The sequence below is a fragment of the Lepisma saccharinum genome, chromosome 14, assembly GCF_977018435.1.
Source record: "Lepisma saccharinum chromosome 14, izLepSacc3.1, whole genome shotgun sequence".
NCBI lineage: Eukaryota > Metazoa > Arthropoda > Insecta > Zygentoma > Lepismatidae > Lepisma > Lepisma saccharinum.
The window spans coordinates 74946593-74960313 of NC_139242.1; the positions used below are offsets into that span (position 1 = coordinate 74946593).

At 36.4% G+C, this 13721-nt stretch overlaps 1 protein-coding gene across 1 annotated transcript in view; it reads left to right on the forward strand.

The window, feature by feature from the left end:
• Positions 1–7478, forward strand: part of LOC145998617 (uncharacterized) — a 43601-nt gene extending 36123 nt beyond the window's left edge. The window contains exons 7-8 of the mRNA XM_083135070.1: positions 269–426; positions 5933–7478. Coding sequence (XP_082991196.1) covers positions 269–391 — 123 coding nt within the window. The 3' untranslated portion in view covers positions 392–426; positions 5933–7478. The remainder of the gene's footprint in view (positions 1–268; positions 427–5932) is intronic.
• Positions 7479–13721: the final 6243 nt, after the last annotated feature.

Here is a 13721-nt window from a genome sequence, read left to right on the forward strand (position 1 = left end):
ATTCCCTGTAGTGGAATGGTTATGTGTACTTTTTACGTGCACAGTATATTTTGTGCATGTTCATGCTAGGCATCTTCACATATTTTAATTTGTCAGAAATACATTAATAATATAAAATTACAAGTTGGCAAATGTAATAATTTACAGAAGATAAACTATTCAGCCGTATTAATACTTAACCTTCCCAATCATAAGACTTGATTAAACAATATGTTTTATGATGAATATAATAACCTGTTATTTGTATGTGCCTTTGTTTTTGTTGCAGACATTAAAGGAGCACCAGGTATCTTATAAAAATAAAATTGAATATTTGAATCAGAAACGAAAACATTTGCAGCTGAAGAAAAGTTTGTTAATACAGAGACGTAGCAAGAGATCGAGAAGATGAGACTGAAAGCAAATAACAAACTACAAATTAGTTTGGTAAGTTTCTTTACGCACACATAAGCAAATGCTTCTGATGCTTTGGGTATCTAATAAAGTGTTTCAAATTGTGTATTAATGTAAGATTTCCCTTGTGAGTGGACCTTGTGAGTGGACCAAATAATGACCAGGAAATATTTAAGTAGGCAATATTTTGATATAAATATATAGTATTTTCATTATATGTTGTTAGGTGTACCTACAAGTTTGCATCTGAGGATAAAAAATAGAAAATCAGTGATACATTCAACAATTGAAAAATCAAATGTTAAATTATAAATATTGCAAAATTTGGTTAATTTATGGGTTTGACTTGTATCTGATCAAATTTCACAGGTATAGTAAGCAATTGCAAGTTGAAAAACTACATAACAGTAAGTTATTTTAATGAGAAATTCATAAATTGAAGATGATAATATTATGAGATTAAAAAGTAGTAAAAATGATATGAAATAACAAATATATCCATTTAAGAAATTTTCGTATCACACAGAATTTCAGTAAAGAATTCAAAAGTTGACCAACCTTAATTTTTGTTGGTCATGACGTAAACTGGCATACCTCAGGTGCTACCCTTGTTCTCTGTTGTGGTACCATGATGATTTACAAAAGGTTCTTAAGCAGTAGTACACGTCAAAGTGTATTCTAATAAAATTTAGTTATGCTGAAACAATACACTTTGACACTAATAAAGCTTTCCCCCTATTAACTGCACCCTGCCATGAAGGCCTATAAGGGTGTGGATATATGGCTCCACACATTTCGGCCATATTGGAGGTGATGTGATCAGTCTCATTCTCTGGTTGCTTTAACCATCCAAAGGTTTGTCCAGATATTCATTGATAAAGTCTGTCTCAGTCTAAGAGGTAGCTATTCAGGGACTTTATGGAGAAATTCCCATATCAGCTCGCCCACCATATGCAGCACAAATTGTTGGTGCATTATCAGTTTGTTGAGCTTTGCAGAGTCAATGGGAGCTTTAACCTGTAAGCGGTCACTTGGGTCATCACGACCCGCACCTAACTTTTGTTTGTTTACCAATCCATTAGGGTTCAAGGTAAGTGGGTCATACTCACAGTAGCTTCTTATCTCCTTCTGCCCTCCACAGTCGATATTCAATTTGCATTCATGAGTCAGCAGGAAAGGTAGTACGCGGGTCGCTGTGACCCACCGTGACCGTTTACATTTGTGCAAGTATGCAGTGCTGGGCATATGGAAAGAAACTAATTATCACCTATTTCATACAAAAGTGTACTATATTTCTTTCATTATTATATTACTATTCGAAAAACTCTCATTCTTTGTTTTTTTTTCCTAAATATATATACTTATTATTTGGTACACACAGAAATGGTGCATTTTTTTCAACATATATTTACAAATATTACTAAGAACTCAAAAATGTTAGTAAAAATAAATATGTACATTTATTTCTTTGCCTAATGATGTAAAATAAATAACAGAAGGACAAAGCAAAAAAATCTTTGAATTTTGAAAAGAAGAAAGTTTAAATGTGCAGGTCACAGTGACCCCATTAAATTGTGAAATGAGCGTGACCTCTCCAATAAGTTATCAGGCCCAGAAGAGGATTGAGTCCTCTTATCTTCTGGAAATATCAATGGATCAACATTTCATCAAATAAATTCTGTAAAACTAAACTACATGGTGCAACAGACCTTTGAGGGCCATGACCTGCCAAGTGGCTTTTGTTGGGTGAGAGCATCAAATGCTATTGTTTCTGTTTTCTGCCTTTTGAGATCAGAGTCTGCTAATATTACTTTGAAGTAGCTCTCCAATAGTCTTCACAATGCTGAGTCAGTACAACTGAAAGCTTTGAGAGGAACTCCCTCATGTCATAGTGATAATGTTGTTGCCTTGTAATCAAGGGTCCCGGTTTTGATACCTGGTGGAGGCATGTAGTTGTTCGGATCCCACTTTACACTGTAGGTACAGTCCCAATTAGCCTTTTTGTTCAAAGAGAAGACCTAGGCTCTGTCCGAAAGGTACAAAGTACAGTAGAATAGGTAAGACAAGAAACTTCTCGCGGCCTCACGCCCAAGCCATACGTAGGGCAAGGACGCACAGAAGCAGGGTTGGCAGTGCATACGGGTCAAATGTCTACGCAGAACGAGAACACAAGAAAACTAAGCAAGACGATCTGAGTGGTGTGGTGGTAAACATACAACTGAATGACCGCGTTCTGCTAAGATGGAATCAATTTTGAACATCTTCAAACGGGGTTTGTTAATTTTCACCAAGGAATACAATTCTGGTGTGCGTCAAAGGGGGTGTTGTTTTGAACGAGCCACTGAATGAATCATAATGTCTTTTCGAGAGGAGGAAGAAGTCGCAGGATTTATTTGTACGTTATGGCATGAGGCGTTGTCAACAACAACAACACTGTTTCGTGTCAAATTTGTGATAAACTTCTCCCGGACCCTGTGGCTGAGTGGTTAGCACATCGCGCTGCGACGCCAAGGGTCCCGGGTTCGAATTCCGCTCGGTCATGGTTGTTTGTAAATGTCCATTCATCAATTTCATCATTTCATCACTCATCCCCATCTTCGCAAATTAGCCAAGAGGTACAAAACGCGAAGTAAAATAAAATATATCAAATAATAATAATAAAAAAATTGGCATTCATATCATGGTATTAATCGCCAAAAGATTTTCCAGATTTGAACATTAACCGCCAGCATGTACAACAATTACACGTTGCCCTTTAGACACCGGTGCTTTGACGGCAGCCGTGGTTCCATCCACCCAAGCTTCTTTCTTTGTTGTCGAGCTGTGAAAATAAGTCCGTCAACGTAAACAATGGGTCGTCCTTGTCGACGAAAGATTTTTATGGCTTTGAGGTACGATGAACGTAAACTTCTTATTTCGTCCTTTTCTATAAGCAATTGTCTATTATTTTCTGCTTTTCCCACTTAAACTCTAGGTCATGTATTATCTTGCGCACTCACCAGACACTGCCTTGGAACTCTATTCTTTGTTTCAAAACCCTTCGGATACCTTCCCCGTCCGTAAGGTGAAATTCGTGCACAACACACTTATCGAACTCGTCTATATGACTTTTGATTTTTCGGCGAGATCGTGTTTTATGGGGCGTATGAAAGTGTTTCTTCAACGTAGTGCATGCTTTACTTTCTATTAGTACAATTCTTCTCACACTGCTGAATGAAACCACATGCGCGAGCCACCCTCCTTTGCAACTGGTTTTCGGGCATACGAACTCCCACCTGGTCTTTCATAAATGTATTGACATTATATACAATTTCTCGCCCTTGGCTGTGGATTATTTTCCGTCCACCAAGTTTACTTGCTTTCTCTGAAATGCAAGCTTACATGCTACCAAGTACACTGCACACAAAACAAACACACACTTTAAATGAAGACAGGCAAGTAGATCGCATTGTTTCTCGGTGCTCACACAACATTAAGACGTTCGGCAACCCTGCCTGTGTGCACGATAGGGGAAGTTCGCGCATGCGCTTGCCGCGTTTCCGATCCAGCACATCGGTGGGAGAGTTTCTTGTCTCACCTCTTCTACTGTACATACTTGAAGTATGGTCTTGACGGAAGTGACGTCACTTACTACAGTTTGAAAGCGTCAAGTTGACGAGGAATCGAGACCACAGGGCAGAGCACACGAAGTTGGAGGCTCGGTCACGTGACAAGTGGACTTGTTGTTCATTTGTTTGAAATCACGGAGGTAGGAAGCCAGCAAGTTGTTTGTTGCAGTTCTTCTAATGTGTGGAAATGTATGTATTAGAGCATTTACAAATGCTATGTGATTTCTGTGGTGAAAAATAAGTGTTTAAAACGTGGAAAACCAACGTGTCCTCTGTTATATCTACTGATCATATTTGGCGCTGCAGTGGAAGTGCAGTTCGAAAGATCTGCATTTCCAGTCCACGACTTCAAGACTGCACTGCGAGACCATTCTCGAAGTATGCTCGCTTCAAGTATGGTCTTGCACCTTTCGGACACAGCCTTAGAAACAAATTCAAACCAGTAGCTTTGAGCTCCCACTAGAGATCTCTGATAAAAGATAAATATTTATTTATACCCCTAACATGCATAACCTGGGACAACTCCTGGAACTTGTGGCCCAATAACAATGTTTTGAAAACACAATCATGTTTTGTATGTGATGGAACTACAGAGTTAGTCAAATGTACCTTAACACCCCTACAAAATGTAAAGGAGTTATGCTGGGTACAATTGTGTCATGATAGAAACAGGTTAGGCCCAGAAGGAACCATAGTTGTGTGTCAAGCAGACGTCCACCACATTGATTTCAACTAGAAAATAATAATTTAATGTCACTGATTAAAATCATGTGCAATGGCATGTGAACTTCTCTCCCATATGTCAGTGTGATCCCAATGAATTCCTCAAGCATTAGAGCAATTCCAGGGTTTTTTCTCACCTCAAAAATGATAAATTGTTTACAAATGTGCATTCATAACTTTTACTGGTTAAAAATATATTTTAAAAAAACATTCACTACTGCATTTCTTGTGAAATTCTAGCATCATAACGTCGCCCCTTTCCCTTTTAAAGTTTTTGAGTTGAATTCAATATGGTGGACATTCATTTGACACACACAACTATGGTTTCCCCTGGGCCAAACATTTCTCTATCATGACCAATTGTACCTAGCATAACTATTTTTTTTTTTTGTATGTACTCACTCTGTATTAGAAAATTGAGTAACCATATCTATGGTATATTTCTCTTTCTGGTAAGGTTCTAAAATGCAAGACAGAAATGCACAAAGATTATCCACACAAATTACTTTTATTTGGTTTGTTTAGGATTATATTGTTTTATGTTCCTTTTCTAACTCCGTATATTAATCAGAATAATGAGGTTGAATGGCAAATTCATCATATATTTGAAAAATGAAATTTCTGTACTTTACCCAGGAGTCAAACTTGGGACCTCTTGCTTTGTAGCACCCCTGTGATCCTGGGGTCCCACCTAGGTTCAACCCCTGGTGTAATTGTACACTAGTTCAGATCCCACACATCACGTGATGTTCTGATTGGCCTATTTTAGCATAAAGTGAACTCAAAATTAAGAAAGAAAGACAGTCACTGGCCCAGTGAACTTCTCTGTGACCTATCTTAGATTGAGAGGACAATACCAATACCAATTTGAATAATTGAAAGTGAGAAATAGTTATGTGTAAAAGGCAATAGATTTGGTGTGTGTGTATATGTAGAACAACTGAGTTTCAAAATAACATGTAAGATTCATGTAATGAAACTGAAAGGAACAGACATATAATGAACAAATTAGCTTGAATAAAATTAGGTATGTTACTATTTGAACCCATAGAGAATTGAAAATGATTTTAAAAAATTAACACTCTTTCCAGTTTGCAGAATTTTAATCTCAGTTACTACACTGAAAATAGTTTTATGTAATACTACTTTTATAGATCATAAAATGTATTTTGTTACATAGTGTGTATTAACAATTTTGACTTCCTCAGAACCACCAAAAATGATTGATAGATCTGGAATGAATAACATTATGTCCAAAGATCTGCAGTTAGTGCAAACGTAAGGAATAAGGAAGATGAGAGAAGATGGAGTTATTGAACTGTGAGATCTTCTTTAGTAAAATTAACTACAGGAGGGAAGTATTTCCTTTTTTCCTAATTGGAAAGAACAGTGTAGCAAAAATATTTGTAAAACGCACTGGAAGGAGGCTAGATCAAGGAAAAGCAGTTACAATTAAGCAAAGGAAGATGTGATAAACTGGAAAATGATTTCTCATAATTTGTTGGTTTCTTTCCTTATTATTTAGTACAAGTGTTGATCAAACTCAAACTGCACATAAATCTTGTTTCATATTTTAAAATTTGTCTTCTTAAATGCAGTAATAAAATGCATTTAAATAGCCTAAAATTAAAATAGTTCTGTATTTAACAGTGTGGACATTTAAGTAATTATATTCTAAATATTCATGGCAATTGTGATTTATCTTAGTATATAATGTTTACATATAGTATATGTGAGATGAAGTGTGAATGGTAATGTAGTGATAAATGCATCATTGTGAATAATATTGTCTTAGAGATATGTTAAAGAGAAAAAGTGCAGTAACACCGCATTAATAGCATTTTCCAAAAAATTATAAATACATGAGAATGAACAAAAAAACTGAAGTGCATCCATTAACCATGTAAAAAAATATAATTTTCAAGATTTTAATTAAGTATTGATTTTTGCATCCCAGTATCTCAAAATGCATGTCAGTGATATGTTAGCTTAACTGAAACTGATGTTATAAGAGTTTTTACATGTAATTGTTAATCATGTTTTCACTGCCATAAATGAATATCTCCATTACAATGTTTTCAGTAAATACATTTATGAAAGATAAGCCAGATTAAGAATATATTGCCTGATTAAGAGTGCATGAAAATGAATCAACAATCTTCATATGTACATCTCAAAAATGCTCATAGAGAGCACACTGTTAATTATTTTATAAAAAAGTAAAGTGCTCCTCTGTGCTTTGCACCATGTCATGAAGGCATATAGGGGGTCTGGAGTTAGGGCCTCACACTTTCTTGATCACAGACGAAGGTGGGGGTGATGTGATCAGGACCATGCCCCTGGCCACCTTTACCCCCCAGAGTTTCCTCCAGGTACCCAGTTTGTATGATGCTGGGTGGGTGCCAGAGGTGCTTGACCAGGTGGAAATATCCCAGTCCTCCCTTACCGGGGATCAAAGCTGGGTGTCTCCCATGGTAGTCACATGCCCTAACGACTGAGCTATCGCGGCACATAATTATTTTATAAATTTATCATTTTTCTTTGTTCATAAAACAAAGTTAAAGAACAAATATTTTGTGTGTGAATACATTTACTCTAATAGTGATTATTGTAGTTTTACTCAGCATTGTTTGTCACAAACAGCTTCTTATAAAAATGTTGAAAAATGTAATTGTGCTACATCAAGAGTGCCTTGTTATATTCTATTCTTGTATTACCATACAAAGTGTGCTTGAAATAAAAATGTGATATTTGATTATTATATAATGTAATATATAATAATTTAATGATTATATAATGTGATATTATTATTTTGATTATATAATGTGATATTATATTTTTTCTCACAACATAAACATAGGAAAATATGTAAACATGTGTAAACGGTCCTGTTGATTGCACTGCACCATTAAGGTATGCCTAAACAAATTCTCAGTCTCTGTGTGTCACAGAACCATGTGCGCTAAAACTATTTGCTCTGAGAATTGAATTCTGGTCTTTGCGTGTGTGTTTCTTTATTGGTGGTAAGCGAATAAAGATTCTGCATTATGTAAACATGCAAGAAACAGTTTTAGTAAGAGCCTCCTCCCCCAAATTTTTTTTGGCACCTTTAAAATTTATTCACAAGTCCATGATTTATGGTCATTTTGGTGTTAAATTCACCATTGCAACCCACTGAAATTGTTTTTCACCTCATAGATGCAAATTCTGGATAAAACCCAGGGCAAGAAAACACAGATTGAAAGTTATATGGTTGTTTAATTGACTGCCTCTTATTTGTACAGTGAAATACCAGCAAATTCATAATAGTTCATATGCCTACTCGTTCTTTTCAGCTTTTCCTATTTTCAACTAATTTTTGTTTGTTTAGAAAGGAGGGAGGGAAGAATTTCAATATTAAATTCAGTTTAGGAAACAACTTATAAACTAGATAAGAACAACATTTAACAAATGAACTATTCAGATAAAAAGCAATAAAAGTCTGCTTTTTAACTTTCCACAGGAATTCAATTTGAAGTTTCAAAACACTACAGAATGAACCAAGAAAAACATAGTGGTGTGATTTTGTGTGATTACATTTGCAGTGTTTGTCTAAGACAGTATTCTTGTTACATTAACATTATACACTTCTAAATTCTACAAAGTTATGGTAAAGTAACAAAGTGCACATTTTTTTGTAAAATCAATCTTGTCCACTGCTCTTTCACATGTTAGAAATGTCAAATTGTATTGAAAGTTCTCCAAAAACACACTTTTCCAGTCATGAACAAATTGACAGATCAATGTGTTTTGAATGTGTGGTGAATAGTCTCTGAGTCGAATCTTCTCGAAAAGAAAAATGTCTGTTATGTGTTTGTGTACCTTGTGTCACAGTCGGTTGCGTTGTACATTGTAATAAATTGTTATTTTGCAGTTAGCACTTTGTTGTTACTCATCGAAACTATCTTCTAAGACTTCTGCACAAAGGTTTGGCAGGCTATGGTCTCAGGTACCTTCCACTGCACCCATGAAGTTTGGTTGATTTTCTGAGTGCAACAGGAAGTATCCTTCGTCTTCATAACTGGACTGGCAAGAGTTTTTGCAATTTTAGGAAGAAGAGCATACATGTTTTTTTGTTTTAGATAAAGTTTAACCCTACGTTGATATACGTGTGAGCGCAATGCTCACCCTAGGATATAATTGTTTAATTGTGTTTCTCAGGCTCAGGTAATGATACCACTTTCTGGTCTTGTGTAGCTGTGTTTTGTAATGTCTATGGGCAGATGATACAGCTATAGGTTGTGACATTCTTCTTGGTCTGTGCAGACATGCCATTTTGATGACAGTCCATGTTTTGTGCGCACCATGCTCACACGTATACCAACCATGTAACCATTTTCTGCACACTGAATTTGTGTTGTATCACTGTTTTTTGTTTTGATTCTACGATAATTATTTTATTTCATTTCATTCACGTATTACTGCCTCTATTTCTGGCTAAGTGAACTTATAAACCTGATATTCGTTAGAAATGAACAGCAGCAGTACCGAGCATTGCTTGCTGATTCAATTGATCAGAAAAGAGATGACTGTGGGTATAGTGTTTGATTTTCAGGGCCTAAAAGATAATGTTTTGCTGATGAGTCATTGTAAAGGGATAATGAAAGCAACACAGATCAATCTCCTTATGAAAAAGATCCTATTTTTACTTGCTCTTTTTCCTCAATATATTGGGTGGGATGAAACAACAAAGAAAATATGCATCTCTCTCGACAACAAGTAATAAATTATTGAAATACTAATGTTATTAGTAGAGGCAGCTGAAGAGGTATGTGGAAGGACAAGCAAGAAAAGAAAGAAACACCATGGTGGAATGAAAGAACTAGAGAGGCAGTGAAAAACAAAAATGATGCATTTAGAAAATGGTTTAAAGTTAAATCACAAAATGCACGATAAGTGTACATGGAAAAAAAGAAGAGGCAAGAACAGTAGTAAAGGAGGAAAGAAGAATGTAGATGGAAGAATGGGCCAAAGTGCTAGAGAAAGATGTAGATGGGAACAAGAAAATATTTAATGGATTAGTGAGAGAAAGAGGAGACAGTTGTAAGCTAAGGGATGAAAGGGGAAACATTGTAGAAGATAAAGATATAAGGAGAATGTGGAGAAATCATTTCGAGAAATTGCTAAACGTGAAAAAAGAAAATGAAGATGAAGAAGGGAAAGAAAAGGAAAACTGGAAGGAAAAATGAATCTCACATGGAAAGAAGTGGAGGAAGCACTGAAGAGAGGTAGAGCACCTGGAGTAGATGAAGTGCCAGTGGAAATGATACTAGGAGCAGGAGTGATTGGTAGCTGTACAGAGAGTTGAAAATAGTGTGGCAAGAGACTGGACAAAGGGACTAATATTTCCCATATTCAAGAAGGGTGACAGATTGGAATGTAAAAACTACAGAGGAATAACACTAATGTGCCACTGGTGTATGAGAAAATATTAGAGAAAGGAATAAGGGAAGTAACAGAGCTGAACATGAGAGAGGAACAGTATGGATTTAGAAGAGGCAGATCAACAGTAGATCTGATATTCACCATAAAGCAAATACAGGAAAGGCATTGTGAGTATGGAAATGATTTGATTATGGCATTCCTAGATATAGAAAAGCCATATGATAGCATGGGCAGAACGAAGATTTGGAAGATCTAAGAGAGAAAGGAGTCGAGGAAGAGATAGTGTGTAGAGTGCAGATCACATACAAGGGCAACCAGAGCTATGTGAAGACACCAGTGAGAAGAGCGGAGTGGTTCAGTATAAGTAATGGACTAAAACAGGGAAGTGCTCTTCCCCACTGCTCTTCATAATTACAATACAATGGATGCAATTAATGAAGAGGTGGGGAAGAAGATAGGAGAGGAAGAGATGAAGGCTCTGTTGTTCGCTGATGACTTAGTAACATGGGGAAAGAGCGAAGAAGTAGTACAGAGACAGCTTGATAGTTGGAATGAGGAAATCAGAGGAGGAGGAATGAAAATCCGTGCAGAAAGGAGTGAGGTGCTACTAACAAGAAGAAACAGAGCCAGAAAGAAACCAAGAATAAAGATGGACACATAAGAGTTGAGGGTAGCGGAGAGCTTCATATAACTAGAAAGCATAATTGAGAGAAGTAAAAGAATAGATGAGGAGGTAAATAGAAGAGGACAAATGGGTGGTGAACTATATCAAAGCCTTCAAAGATTACTATGGAACGGATGAACCTATGAAATGCAAGAAGGTAATATATTGCGCATACTATGTGTCAATAATTACAATTACATATAGAGTAGAGACTTGGACAATGACAGAGAGAGACAAAAGAAAGATGCAGGCAGTGGAGATGAAATTTTTAAGGAGTATATTGGGGTAGACTTGATGGGATAGGTTAAGGAATGAGGAGATCCGACAGACAGGGGTTGGGGGTGAAGCTTCAGGACAGGATAGATCAGGCATAGATAAGATAGTTGGGACACATGAAGAGAATGGATGCAGAAAGACTGCCAGTAAGGTCTTACAATCCATAAGGAGTGGGAATAAGGCCAAGGGGGACACGAAAATGTTGGTGGAAAGAGCAGAAAACGGAGAGTTTTAGGAGAAGACAAGATTGGATCACCGTGGAAAGAGAGGAGTGGTGGAAGACCAGGAGAAAATGGAGAGGCTTGACTTCTATGCTGACCCAGCCAGAGGCAGGAAAGGGTGAAGGATAATGATGATGACTAATGTTATGCAAATTTGTTAATGTAAGATGTAAATTCAAAATAAAATTATTATTTTTTTCTTGATAATTTGTCTCTCATAATAGGTAATGAGTAATATCACAATACAAAAATATAGTTTTGTTATTATGTAATAAATAAGATAAATCTTAGTTTATAAGTGGTATATATTTGGCAATTAATATTTATTAACAATTTTTGATATTAATGACAGAAAAGCGATATTCAAAAAAATCACAATAAACTATGCAATCCATGTGTGAGTGCCACCCCCAAAGTTTACTAACCACGTTACTCTGGAACATGTATACCAATGAAGGGTTACAATGACAAGAGACAAGCTGGAATGTGTGCAAAGCTGGTCGAGATGGAAACAACAAGTGGAGGTGCTTTTACACCATGATGATGTGCTAAAAGTTGTGAATGGGACATGTACTTCTCCAAAAGATCCAAATGCTGAGTGTACTACAGAAAAACGACATAAGTACATAGACATTATGACACAAATTATATTGGTGAATAGCAAGAATAATGGTAATTCGGAACTAACCAGTACATGTGATACTTCAAAAGAAATATGGGATATACTGATGTCAGAGTATGAGCAAAGTTTGGCACAGCTATTGGACTGACTGTTGGATCAAATGAATGAATTGTTGCTGTAAGTCCACTTTATGCACAGAAAGACTAATCAGGACTGGACCTACAGTTTAAAGTGCGATCCGAACCACTATGTGCCTCCAACGGGTATCGAACCTGGCACCCCTTGATTACAAGGTGACAATGCTACGACTGCGCCATCGGCGAGGCCCCTGACTGTTGGAACAATTCTTCAACCAATCCAAAGATGCAGCAGAAGATATTGCAATATAAGTGTCCAGACTTAAAAGAAATTTTCGTGAGATGAATGAAAATGATGAAATAGAATGTCTTACAAAGTTGAAGGTTCCAGAACTACTTTTGATGAGTAGAATTATGTCTACTTTTCTTAGCGAGTACCATAGGCACTGGCGTTTAGGGTGAGGGTGGGGGCAAGGCTCTTTCTTCCCTCCCCCCCCCAAAATGGCGTAGAGGAACAGATTTTAAATATATTTACACATATAAAATATTGTTTAAGCCAACCTTGCCACCCCAAAATTTACCTTGCCCCTACAAAATGTATCTTAAGCTCTGGTGCTTACTACGAATTCAAAAGTATATTGGAATCAGCACCAATGGAAGAGCGTACAATAGACAGGTTAAATGAATGATTTTGATTAATTGGAATGAGACTTCCTAACAAAATTAGTGACACAACAGCTTTTGTGTTGAAAAGCGGCAATCCAAAGACATGACCACTGACCAAAAAAATCGAAAAAGGAGTTTAATTTTCACAAGACATACCATTTCACCAAGGAGTGGTGTAAGTCTGGGTTAAGTAGATCATCAACCAGTGAGGAAAGGCCTTTGTGAACTTTGAATCAAATTGTCCTGCTTTGGTAGTTTGGATTGCATGTACTGGAAGAACAGCACATATGGCAAACCCAAAGGATATTACACATACCTTCTGATGTCTCATACATTAAACCACAATTGTCATGTAGTGGTCTTATTAAACCAGAAGCTACATCTTAAAAAGTTATGGAAGGAATAGTTAGAGGATATTATCACTAGGCTCAAAGGATTGTGTATGCCATTATGTTTAGCTGACACCATTGCAACAAACGAGAGCAGTAAGATTATCAATGCATTAAAAACAAACCTACCCCACCTCAAACACGCTAAAGTCATTGTTGCTAACCTGTCACATGGGTAAAATTATTGAAACACTTATGCCAGAGAATATGCAAATGTTAAAATTGAAACACTGCAATAACTTTCAAAATGTCACATTCTTAAAATCAGATTCACTTAGGCACTTCCACCCAAAATGCATCTAAGCAGTAAAAGAAAGAAATATGTAAGTACAATAATAACAAATATTGCCGACTTCATTTCAGGAGAGCAGTTTAAAAATTTCCACATATATCAATATTATTGTTTCACAAAAATAATAATTTACTTCTGAAACTAGAAGTTCAACTGTGTGTTGAAGATTAAGGCATCTGTTCAAACAGCATTCTAAAAAATGTGTTATATCTATTGGTATAAATTGGATATGGCTGTGTCCAAATATTACTGATACGACACATATTTCAAGTCCATTGTAAGTTGATTGAACAAGTTGTCACCCTATAATGCTCATAGTTCATACCATTAGCAGCAATCACAGCCTTAAGTACCTGTATTGCAGTG